At 38.6% G+C, this 13,111-nt stretch overlaps 1 protein-coding gene across 1 annotated transcript; it reads right to left on the bottom strand.

Annotated features, from left to right (window-relative positions):
- Nucleotides 1-138: 138 nt before the first annotated feature.
- LOC118627674 (caspase-1-like) lies at nt 139-12,210 on the bottom strand. Its single transcript, XM_036258113.1, has 10 exons — nt 12,157-12,210; nt 11,264-11,530; nt 8,938-9,006; nt 5,704-5,819; nt 4,880-5,053; nt 4,261-4,495; nt 3,701-3,844; nt 1,216-1,325; nt 650-753; nt 139-234 (listed from the first exon to the last, which is right to left on the bottom strand). The coding sequence occupies exons 1-9, from the start codon at nt 12,161-12,163 to the stop codon at nt 655-657; spliced, it is 1,221 nt and encodes a 406-aa protein (XP_036114006.1). The 5' UTR covers nt 12,164-12,210; the 3' UTR covers nt 139-234; nt 650-654.
- Between the last annotated feature and the right edge of the window lie 901 nt (nt 12,211-13,111).

Here is a 13,111-nt window from a genome sequence, read left to right as displayed (position 1 = left end):
TAGAAAGAAAGAATGGTGCTATTAGGCCTTTCTGTGCTCATGAATCAAGTGTAAAGACTCCAAATCCATTACAAGCTCCAAAGTCCACCCCTTGTCTTCTCAGAGTAGAAAAACACCATGACAACTTTTAATTTTTTTAAAAAAAAATTAAGATTTATTGGCATGTTTAAGAACTGTCTGTGTTCTACAGACATAATTTCAAATCAGGAACAGAATGACAGAACTCCTGGTTTCCTACAAGAGAACAACAAAAAACAAATACAAAAATAGTTCTGCTAAAAGAAATGCAAGTTAAAAGATCACTCCACTGATAGGGACATACACATTCATAAGAAGAAAGAGTCCATGCTATGTCTAAATACTGCCCTGCTGAGTGAAAGGGATTAACATTTAAAACCAACCTTCATCATCTTATGGTCACATCTCAATCTATACCAGCTGACCCCGAGAAAGGGACATTTAACTGCTCAACTTTGAGAGAAGAACAATTAGCACTGAGCCAGAAGAAAGGCATCTTTTTAGTACCTCATATTTATTATATGAGACCTAGAGACCTTGATAAAGTTGAGGCCCTTTTCCACAAACCTCACCCCTACACCCGTCCCGACACACACACGCACATCTCTTCATTAACACTGATGTAACTTACTTATATTAATATCCTGGAAAGAGGTAGAAACATCGTGTCAAAGTCACTCTTTCAGCAGTAGGCATCTGTGCCCTCCCATCTGGTGACTCAAATGAAAATCGAACCTAAAGAGAAAAGAGAGTGTGCCTTTTTTTTTTTCCTGAGTGGAAGAATCTTCACTTCAGACTCAAAAATTACAAAAGTAGAGTAAAATAAATTATAAAAACAAAAAGTTGTGCACCTGTAAGAATTATAGTAATATACATATCCAAGCATGGAATGACCAGACTATTTAAATCTGTTGCTGAACCTAGTAGCTATGGACACAGGCAAATTGGAGAGCATTTGTTTGTCTACTTAAAGCTAGAGTGGAGTTAAAGTAAATTATTATTTTCTAGGGGTTGATTTCTAGATCAGAGCAGATTAGATGTGGCTTTCAGGTTTGCTGACTCGTGAAAGAACCTCAAAGCTCATTTGGAAAGAAGGGCATTTGTGAAAGATAAGCATGCCAAGAGTTTCCCTAGGTTTCCAACTGGGATAGTCAAATATCCTGGGAAACAGAGTATGAGAAACATCTAGAGCCTTACCTTTCGGAAAATTTCCTCAATGTCGCAGGAACAGGCATGTTCTTGCAACTTTTCAATGAGTTTAATAATAAAAAGAGAGCCCCGTTTGGGATGTCTCCAAGAAATATTATCTGTGAATAAAGCACATTGCAAATATCATGCAAAACTCTTGCCTGGCCATGAAGACAGAATGCTAGGATTTCCACTCCGACTGAGGAAGCCTGTTGAGTTCATGCTATTTTCTGTACACTATTTGCCATTATTTAGTGACTATATTCAACGTTCAGTGAGTATATTTTTACTGATACTCCACAATGTTTAATGTCATATGAAGGATGCTATATATGGTGCAGATGTAAGGTTGGCAAAGCCTGTGAGTTCAAGAATCTGCAAATTAGTAGACAGGGAAGGAAAAGCACAGTGGGGTAGAGGGAAGTGATTGGGCCTCAGGGAAGAAATACCTGCGTGTGAATCCCAAGAGTGTTATTCGCTGACTCTAATTTCAGTTACTTACACACTCTGTAATGCAATGGCCTTGACCACAAAGGGTAGTTTGGATAAAGCTTTCTGCCATAAAAATATATTTAAAGATTAAATATAATATAAGTATCTTAGAGAATATAGGATATGTTATATCTAGTTTATGTAGGGTAATTTTATTAATAACATTTTAAATATCTACCTTGTAAATAATCTAATTAAAATCAAATGATATTGATCATAAGGTAGTTGTATAAAGAAAATGTTAACTAAATATAAAAATAGTACCAATATAAAAGATACAAACCTGAAAAAAGTTTCAGAGGGAAAGATCATATTCTACTGGAAGTCAAAACAGCCTTATGAAAAAGAAATGTTGAAGAATGATATTAATTATATAAACAGTGGAGACACCGAAATCATGGAGCCACTTTAAAATTTTGCAAAGAAATATATAAGAGCAAAGCGATAGCTATGTTCATAACCATGAACACAAGCTTTAACAAAACCTTTTAGCCAATAATAATGGTAATAAAATATATAATAATAATAGGTTACAATTCTATTTAAAGCCACAAGTATTTTAGGAAGCGGGTTCCAGTTAAAAGAAGGGGATAAGAGAGAGGGTGAAGGCAGAAATCTCCATAAGTTCTTTGTGAAATTAAGGGAGTAAATGGTTATGTGTTTTCAGGAGAACAACACAGTGTAGTAGTGATTAATACCAGAAAATGTGAAGCTAAGTTTACTAGTGGAAGATAACTAGCTGGAGATAACAGAGTTGCAGTATTTAAGTCTCATCGGCAATGGAGGGGTGAGGAAAGTAAAAGAAAAGGAGAAAGAACTCAGCAAGATTGACATTGGGAAATCAGGGGGTCTATAAATGACTATATAGCCAGAGGTAAATCTTTTGTGGAATGCTGGAATCAAAGGATTTTAAAGAAATGTTATATCTAATACTTAAGTCTGCTAAATACGCACAAACTGAAAATCTGTGGGACTTTTTGCCTAGTGTCACTGTTTTCGATTTCTGAAAAAAATAATTGATTTCTACATTAAGACATGGTCAACACAATGCAGAACCAAGTTATCTTCTGAGAGGTGGTACCTCATTACAGAAAATAATAGAGTTTTTAAATTAAACTACTTGAACAGAGGCAAAGGTAATAAATACCTTACCTTAAGGTCATAGGTAATCAAAAAATGTGAATGCCCATGAAATTTCAAAACATAGTAGGTAAAAGAATTCAAATGACTTTCATTTAAACCTTGAGACAGAAGGTAACTGAAGATAGAAACCTTGAGTTAAGTTACAAATGAAAACATCTTTAATAATAGGCATTACTTTATGTGTGATTTACTCTGTATCATTCTTAGTATTTCACATATTCATTCAATCCTTAGAACAATGATACTTGTATATGCATATATCAGTGAGGGATTCAAACAAATCCCAGAGAGGCTGAACAACTAGAACGATTTACAAAATATTAAATAGCAGATCAGAATGTAATTGGCAGTATTCTTAATCCATAGCCTAGATTTAGAAATCATTAGTTTTTTTTCCTTTTTATCCACTCTATATTTCTGGTTGAAAACAATTTAACTGAGAGACTTAATATGCCTCGCCTACTTTTCCAGCTCTCCCTGCCCCTATAATCACTACTTTCCTGTAAATACATGATGCTGTCTAGGCAAAATGAACTGCTGGTTGACCCCAACGTTGTGACCCTTTCCTATGTGGAGTCTAATTCTAATTTACTTCAGTGTAGATACTTCTATTGATCCCTAACAGTTCCAGGAAACTATTTTTGTACCACGAGAGATTACTAGTTACTAATTTAGTGAAAATATATACACATCTGATCTCTGTGGAGAAGGGTGATTGAAGGTTTAAACGGGGAGGACTGCTTCAGTTGTTCTTCAGAAATCTTATGGGAACTTCAACAGCTCTCCATGTTCTATGAAGTGTTTGTGAATTTCTGTACTGGTAGCACCCACAAAGGTGTCCGACATAGGCATGCATTACCTGGCGTTGAAGAACAGAAAGCAATAAAATCCTTCTCTATATGGGCTTTCTTAATGGCATCATATTCTAAATCTCCTGGAGCCAACGAGGAGCTGCTTCCAGAGCCTCTTATGGAATCTTTTAACCACACCACCCCTTCATTCTCTAGAAAGACAAGATTTTGTATCTTGTTACCACCAACAGCCGAGAGAATTACTTTCTCCCTTAAAACTTTATTCAACCATATTTACTAATTGATTTGTGGCTATCTTTCATTCATATGCATATACACACATACATCCCAGGAAGTATCTTTTTAACAACTTTTATTTCTACTAACCCTTAAATGAATTATAATGATGTTGAAATAGCAAAGTCTTTAGACTAAAAGTGGTATTTCTTTAGTTGAAAATGGAATAACTATCTACCAACCATTCATACAACTCAAAGAAACTACAATTTTGTTTGGTGACAGTAGGTGTTCTTTGACATTATGAAGCAGACAAAAAAAAAAAAAAAAGTATGCAAATGATGAGGTCAGTACTTGTATATCTTGTGTTCTAACAGACATCAGAACTCACCACCACGGCAGGCCTGGATAATGATCACCTTGGGTTTGTCCTTCAAACTTGGACAGTTCCAAGTGTTCAGAGTTTGAAAGATGGTGTTGATGTCTAATACATCTGAGACTTCCTCAGAGTGTTCCTTCCCACAAATGCCTTCTCGAATACCGTGAGACATGAATACCAGGAAAGTACTGTCAGAGGTCTTGTGCTCTTTGCGGGCAGCAAATGCCTTCAGCTCTGCAGTCATGTCCTGGAAGAGACCAATCCATTAAATTTGGACTGGATTTATTATCATGGCACCCTGGGAATTCAATACAATGACACATAAGGAGATACAAAAGAAAATTTAAGTTTCAATTCAAAGGAAAGTGATATAGGATTATAGAATGTCATTCAGGAATTTCTAGTAGAGAGAAAGGGTATTGTTGCTTTAATAAAACAATTTCCAAATACAAGTTTCACTGGACTCTTGCTGAAAGACTCTATGTTGGAAAGGGTTATTGTCGCATTAAGCACCCTCTAAGGAAATATTTAAAATTTAGACTATCTAAGATTAAGTTTCTGGTGCTACAACCAAAAATTCTTCAGAAATATGAAGTGTGTAATTATTGTCCCCACATTCTGGAAGACTTACCAAAGCAGTGAGATTTTCTTTTACATCCACAGTGTATCCCAGATCTTCTAGCAGCATCTTCATACCTCTGACATCAGCATCAGCCCCAGTTCTCCTGGAAAGCTGGTCAAATTCTGTGTTGCAGATAATGAGGGCAAGACGAGTGCGAGTGGACTTTTCCATTATTGGGTAAACCTGTAGCAAATGCAAATTGCTTAAATGGCCTCATTCTTTTTAATTAAATATTCATCGTGAGGGTTTAAGACCGTTTCTCCTTCTCTAGTCCTATCCAGAAACAAAATCTCATGAACCATAGATAAAATCAGGTAGGACAAATGAATCTTACTGTAGAAGTCAGAATAGAGTTTACAAATGCCCGGATGACAACTGGCCATTTGATTTAATTGATTTTGAGAGTTAGAATTATGAGAGAAGAACAGACTTTGAAGCAAGAATGACAGAATTTTAAGCCTAACTCCTCAGCTTACTGATTTTGCCAAAATATCTTATAATCCATGCCGCAGTTTCCTGATCTATAAAATGGACTATTTTAAGAGTTCAAGGTGTCATTATATGTATCATGCTTAGAACAGTATCTGCTTTATATTAAGCATTCAATGAGTACCATTGTTGTTGATATAATTTTTTACTCAAAGAGTTGTATTAGACTTGGAACTCAATACATAAGGTAGGGGCTCTAGAAGCTAAGAATCCTTTATGTAAAGAAAGCAGCAGGATAATTTTCTAGAACCTCTCAAGAAAATTGGCCTTAAGAATATTCCACTGCCCTTGCAAATGGTCTCCAGAGTTTCTTTCACCCAGATTCTGTGTTCTGTGCACAGCACCTCTGCTGACTTTTCTTTCCATATCCTTTCGGCTATTTCTTGGGAGCAAAGCTTGAGGCCCCCTTCTGGTCCTGAAAGTGCAAGCTCAGCTGGATTGTCTTGCATTGCCCGGAGAGCTGCAACAGACAAGAAGCATTGTGAATAAGGACATCCATGTGTGTCCCGCTAGGTGCTCCTCAGACCATGGTCTGTGTATGAAGCAACAGAGGAGGAAGTGAATCCTCAGAAGATCAACCCTGGGCTCGTTGTTAACACTGTTGAGTGGGTCACTGCTATTAAAATACATCCTAAACCAGAGGAGAGTTCCCATGGCATGCTGCAAGAATCTACCTTTATTTCTTAAGATCAGCATTTTTACAAATATTTTAGATTAAAGAACATAGAGAGAGAATTTTTCAAGGCCATCCATGATAGAAAACAATAAACATGTTAGATAAAATAGTTAGATATATATTTATTTCAAATGATTTAAAGTTGAGAATAAAATTTAATGGAGGTAGAGCTTAATTACTCAATTTCACTGTTTTAAAATATATATGTGTTTGTTTATTTATTTACTTACTTAATAGACATGAGAGTGGGCATTAGAGGTGAAGGAAGAAAGGAAGGGAGAAGGTGAAGTAAGCAGGGGGAGGCAATGAAGAAAAGACAGAGGAAGGAAGAAAGAAAAAAGGAAGGAAGGAAGGAAGGAAGGAAGGAAGGAAGGAAGGAAGGAAGGAAGGAAGGAAGGAAGGGAGGAAGGAAGAGCTTTTGTCCTGTCCTCCATAACCTCTCTACTATGTGTACATTTGAAAAGGAAGATGAGGAATATTGAATATATTAACTAGAATGACTATTAAATAAAATGATAAATGCTAAAATCAAGATGTATACTAGATGGGTTCATAGCACTAAACATTAATTACACAAATATATGAGGAAGAGTTTTCATAATGTTTTATATGAGTAAAGCCTTTAGGGTTATTTTATTACAAGTTTAACAGCATCTAACTGTGATGTACTTGCTAAAGAAGTAACATAATGTCTGTTTCAAAGTAAATGTTTTCTCAATATTTTGGAATATCAGAACCTAAACTATTCAAACAAGAAAGTTATATTTAATTTTGAAGGGAAATTTGAAAAAAAAATTACAGTACATTCATTTAGGTAAACCAAGGCAACATAAAATGTGTTTACTGTGGATAAAGTAAAAGATAATAAGAATGAATATATCAGAGAAAATGATAAAAATCATTATTAGGTGGATAAAATATTCTATTTCTTCATACAGGAATCTGGAGAAAAATGGAAAATATTAAAGATTAATATTTGGATTATATTAAAGCTAATTATTTTAGTAAAGGAATAGAGCATTTGTTTATATAGTGAGTGTCTCATCCCATAAAATATCTAAAAAAACAAACAAACAAACAAACAAACAAAAACACACGCATGGGATAACCCCCCTTAATAAATTTAATAGTTTACAACAGTCATTTCTAAATTTGGTGAAATATTTGCTTCTGTAGTCTCTAAATTTCTTCTGAATATAAGATCTTTTTACTTTAAGAAAAAAGTATCACTTTCGGATGAAATAATATAAGAACCATGGGTGAAATACTGTTCCAGGACAAATAAAACACTGGTTATTTAGTAAGCAAGCAACTGGAGTCATACACAAATGTTTGCTAATAAGGAATCTACTACATATTAATCTTGTCAAGACTCAATAAAGCGGAAACCATTTTTTGCAGGGTACAGGACTGAAGCATTTTAAGATCTTTGTCATCTTGGACTTGGGATCTTCTTGTGCCACCCTCAATACTGCGTGAAATGAAACATTCCGCGTCTCAGTTTCTGTGGCAGAGGCTGGCTAGCTGTTCACCAAAGCACTGTCTTCTTCCAGGGGGCACAGCTGTCTGTGCTGCCGACCACTCTAGCAGTTAGGCTGCTGACCACTCTAGCAGTTAGGTGGGCCATGCCCCGGAGCTCTGGACAACAGAATGCAGGCAGAATTATGGTGTGACACCTCCAGGCGACTTCTAGCAACATCTCTCACACATGATTTTCCATTTTTCTTCCAATGCTGTTAACTGGGTAGTTGTGACCAGAGTTGTCTTGGCATCCGTCTAGGCACCTATGTTAGCACTTGGCGGCGAGATGCCTGCTGATGAAGGATGCTCGCTTACGGAGGAGACATAAGCTTCTATCATATCTGGTCCATTAGAAGTGTTGAATTTTTCTTGAAGTGTTTGTATTACCTTAACTGATACGGGTGTGTGTAGCGGTATAGCCACCCCTAATTTTTTGGCTAGCTTTAATTTTGTGGTGGAGATGCTATATATATACTCATTCATAACTTGTGTATAAGAGCAGGAACTTTGTCTTGTTTATTACTCTCTAAACAGTCTACAGAACAAGGTCTGTAACACAGTTGGCATGTGCTAAATATTTTTCTAATGGCCTAGAAAATAATAGAAATTTTGATGAAATTATTTAATAAAATAGTATTTTAACAAATATCCATTGCATGCACACTGTGAGTCAACTACAGTTAAATGGGATCATAACTATGAATAAGTCAAACATGTCCAATTTCCTCATAAAGCTTTAAAGCCCGGGAGGGACAATGGAGAATTTATTTTTAAAAATATAAGAAAAATATAATAAAATGTATGGTTAGAGAATCATAGGGAATTGTGGGAACAGGGGCTCTGAAGTACAGTAATAGAAATAAAAGTGGCTAGACAGATCTGGATTTGAGAGAGGAATCAATGAAACTTGGCCAGAGATGGAATGGAATGATGGAAGTAGGTGAGAAGAAAGAACTGAAAAGTGAATTTCAGGTTTCTAGTTTGAATAACTTGGTGATGGTGGCATCATAACCAAGACAGAGAAAACTGGGAGAGAAGCAAGGTATGGGGGAAAATGGATGGCAAGTTCAACTCTGGACGTGTATAGAAAAGGGGGTCTGTCGGGCATGTGAGTGGATATGTTCAGTAGGCGCTGTAAGAACGAAGTGAGGCATTCAAGTGGGTAGACAGAATTTGAAACACAGATTCAGAATTTGTTAGTATAAACATGGTACTGAAACTGCAGAAATGATTTCTGCTAAAGCAGAATAGATTAAAAACAGCAAAAAGCGTAAGATCAATTCAGGAGAATCACCCACTGCCCCCTCACTCCGCGTGTATCCCAGGAATCTGGTCAATGTCAAGGGAGATTGGGTTCAAGATGTTCTTGCTTTGCACATACCATTGGCTTCGATGGGACGAATCTCTGCTTCGGAGTCTTTTGTTTTACGACAATTTTCTGATTGTGCACCTGAGGAAAGATAAAGACTGTGAAATAGTCACTCACCCCTGAAGGATCTAGCCCCAATATGTTAGAAATTCCCTATTGAAAATAACTTCCACAAGAGTGTCTGCAAGTGAATCCCTTGATTTTTGCTTTCGATGATGAAAGTGGAATTGAGAGTCTATCAGTTAGAGAATCAAGAATTCTCTTAATGTGCATGTTTCAAGGTGGTTCTTGAGGTGACGACCACTGTATAACATGTATGTGCAAAGTGAAATTGTCTAACTCAGAGCTGACCTGGACTTTAGAGAAAACTAAAAAGAAAAGGCTTGGATACTCACCCTTGCCAAGATTTATCCCAGTGGAAAATGATGATGAAGTGAGTCACTTGTCTACCTTCAACCTGTGTTATTTTCTAAATGTCATAGAAGAGGAAAGTGGGGGAGCTGGGCTACAAACACAGAGCTGTCCTGCTTCTCAACTGGGGCGCTTGTGCGCTAAACTACTCTGCCAGCCCACAGAAAGCAGGAGAGGGTTATGGGTGTGACAGGGGCCCAGACCACAGTCTGTAATCTGCACCTGCCCTACTCAGTGGCACACTCTGATGATAAAAACACTGAAAGCCTCAGTTATGCTATTTGGTTGCATGAAACCACTCAAACTATTCATGTATTCTCTGAGGTCATGATTCATTATAATCGTCAATTTCAAAGACAAGAATTCAATGTAAAGTTCAAGTTTTTATAGGGATTTCGGTAGAACAATATGCACCTGAGAAGCTGATTCCAGAAACTTTAAGAATTCCCATGAACTAATAAAGGTGAAAAACCCTGAGATTTCCATAGACAAAACGTGGTCCATTTCCCTGCTCTAAATGAGGGACAGCCATAGACTGGCCCACAAAAGGTTGAGCCGGCAACAGATGGCACCTTGTCCCATCTTTTACATCTAGAATGCTGGACTAAATTAACCATCAACAAATTCAAGAACATTTTCTGAAGGAGGCCTTGTTATGGCAGTGTGTACATGCCAAGAACTTTCCTTTAAAAAGATCTCTCCCATTAGTCATTCAAATAGGACATCTAATACCTAATTCTGTGGTCCTGGACAGTTGACAAGTAGATGAGGAAGAGACAAAGCCCTGACCACCCTGACAAGCCGCGAGGCTGACCCCAGGTGTTCGTGTTGTTCAGTGGGTTGTCTGACTGCCTCTGGAACTCCAGGACTGCGGACCGAAAGGAATGGGGCAAGGAAGAAGACTCTTGGGCTACTACACAATTATTCCGAACCAATTGTTACTTGTCTTTAGTGTGTGTGTGTTTGTGTGTGTGTGTGTGTGTGTGTGTGTGTGTGTGTGTGTGGCAGGGGAGAAGTCAGGGAGTGTTAAATGAAAGAAAAAAGAAGCATTAAAAGAAAAACAAGAAATGGCTTGCAGATGAACTTTGCTTTGTCAGTAAGACAGGCATAGACTTCCTTCCCCAAGTCACAAGAGAAAAAGGCCCCTTGCTTTCAAAGAACAACTTTTTCGTCTGATTGCATTTGGGAAGCATGGACGAGACCAGTGGCTGGGAGTCGACCCAAGCTCACATCGTTGCTGTGTGGAGGGACTAAGGGACTTCAGAGAGAAGGGCAGGTCAGATGCCTGAGTCCTGGACCGGGTCCTCAGAGAGGTGGGAGGTGGAGAGTGGGCCCCACACTGGGGTACACAGCCCATTTCTAAGCTAGCAGATGTCAGTCAAAAAAAAAAAAGCAACAGGGCAATTAGAAGAGCTCACATTTCAAATCCTAGCTTTTCTTAAGCACTGAATTTATTCTCTGAGTGCTTTATCATCATTGAAATATGTTTTATGTCTCCTGGTGAGCAAAATTTAGGAGAGAAATTGTAAAAAGTACTTAATTATAGACCTTAAGTCTCATGGCAAATAACTATAAAAGTTTATGGGGACCCCTAGACTTCACTACCTAACTGATAATTAACTAACTAACTAAATCATGTGCCTTGCCAGGAGGACTTGAGAATACAGTAGGAAGCTTATCAGACTGTTCTCATAAACTTCAACAACTGAGTTACCACGTATTCAAGATGGGAAATGAATTTTAGTCCAAAGAACAACACTGAGGCTAAAGGAATAAGAATGAAGAATAAAGAGACGGGGACATACAATAGTGCCATTGATTTCAGACATGAAGACTTGTCTGCAAACTAACATGGCCCATGAAAAAATCAGATGTGGATCCGAAGACACAGGGCTCATGTGAACTTGAGTCTGGACTGTTGATTTACCTGAGGACAGCCCCAGCTTCTCTGCAAGGTGGGAGTCGTCTTCACAAATATGACCAATACATATCTGGCTTGCCCGGGGCCCTTTCCGAATGACAAAGTCAATCAGAGCTCGGGCCTTATCCATAACTGTGGCATTTTCATTTCTTACTTTCTCCATCTCCTCTTGGTTCAGCACTCTTTCCTGTAGTAGTTCATCCAACAAGCCATTTACTGTGCCCGGGCTCACTGACTGGATAAACACCCTCCTCTTCTCCTTCAGGACCAGGTCTGTTTGAAGCACAAGGATTCCTCACGTTACTAAAGCAGCGTCATTTCCTTCTCAAGTCAGTAACAGGAAATAGACTCCTTTAGATTTAATCCATAAAATGTCCCCCCCACACACTTGTCGTCCTGAGATCCCCACATCTCCTGTTCTGTCCTCAGTACTACCCATGTGTGCTCACTGAATGGCCAGAAGTCTGAGAATTACTGTCTCTAAGTTACTGCCCCAAATCAGAGACCATCCTGACAATGACTAATTTTTGTTCAATTTTGCATAATAAAGAATGAAATAGGCATAGCCATTTCCCTTGGGGACAACAGCTGCTGGCACCCACTCATACCGACCTTGCACTGTCTGTCAGATAATCTGGTTAAGTTTGCGCAAGGACTGCAAAATACCAGTGAGGCCCAGTTCCTTTCTGGCCCTTGCTGCTCCTTTCTGGAAACTGTGAAAGTCTTTGGGCCCTTTTCTACCCTCCTTTCTTCCTTCTCCCCCAGTCTGTTCACCTAAACGTTCATACAACCTAATTATGGCTTCCCCCAAAGCCAGCCACTTTCAAAAATTTTCCACCAAGACATATCCTTTGACAGTAATAAACAAAACAAAACAAAACAGGAAACCAAAAACTCACCGGCCATGGCTTTTCTCGCTTTGCTTTTGAGCTCGATTTGAAACTGAAAACATGTTCCACCTTCCTTCACAGTAGGGCGTGTACACATATTAGGAAATACCAACTGTTTGTTCACGGGCACGCCTTTAGTTTTTCTCCAAAGTAATAACCAGTTTGCCCAGCCCTAGAGTGCATCAGGGTGTATATCTTGGGAAATCACCAGCACTTAGATCAGGTTGGTGTCGGACGGGAGTGGAGTCCAGAGAATAAGAAAGTATGCATACAATTAAACGCACACAATAATGAATCCCTCATTCATTAGGAAGTATGATCTAAGGTGGCTGAGTCCATTCGTGGCACGGTAACAACATGCCACAGACGGGGTGGATATAAACACGAGAAATCTGTTTCCCACAGTTCTGCAGTCTGAAAGTGCAAGGTCAGGGTGCCAGCACGGTTGGCTTGTGGGGAAGGCCCTTCTCTGGGTGGAGGACCGCTAACTCCTCACCATGTCCTCACATGGCAGGAAGGGTGATGGATCTCTCGGAAGTCTCTGGTAAGAGCTTGGTCCCATTCATGAAGCTTCTATCCTCGTGGGCAATTCAACTGCCAAAGGCCTCAAATGCTAACACTGTCACCTTGGACATTAGGTTTCCAACATGTAAGTCCTAGAAGGACACATACATTCACTCTGTAGCATTTGGAGAAGTTGAACCACTGTGACCCATGCCCCACCCTGCAGGGCTGGTCCATGTCCTAGGAAGGGCGTTTCTGAGAGTCAGTTCTGCTGTTAGGCAGGGAAATTTTTTTTTTTTTTTTTTGGTCCATGCCCCTAGTGGGAACCAAACCCAGGACTCTCTGGTCCACAGGCCAACTCTCTAACTGCTGAGCCGAGCCATCCAGGGCAGGAAAAATATACATTTTTACCAGAATCAATTTTTTTTTTTTTTTAATCCTCACCCGAGGATATTTTTCC

Source organism: Molossus molossus, unplaced genomic scaffold, assembly GCF_014108415.1.
Source record: "Molossus molossus isolate mMolMol1 unplaced genomic scaffold, mMolMol1.p scaffold_m16_p_13, whole genome shotgun sequence".
Classification (NCBI taxonomy): Eukaryota; Metazoa; Chordata; class Mammalia; order Chiroptera; family Molossidae; genus Molossus; species Molossus molossus.
Note: the sequence above shows the minus strand (reverse complement) of the source record. Positions and strands in the feature narration are given on the sequence as shown.

Excerpts from the sequence above, each read along its gene's own strand:
- LOC118627674 (XM_036258113.1), bottom strand. Across the intron at positions 5,820-8,937 it reads TCGTCCCATCGAAGCCAATG|CTCTCCGGGCAATGCAAGAC; the intron begins GTATGTGCAAAG and ends TGTCTGTTGCAG. Across the intron at positions 5,054-5,703 it reads GGAAAGAAAAGTCAGCAGAG|GTTTACCCAATAATGGAAAA; the intron begins GTGCTGTGCACA and ends CATTTGCTACAG.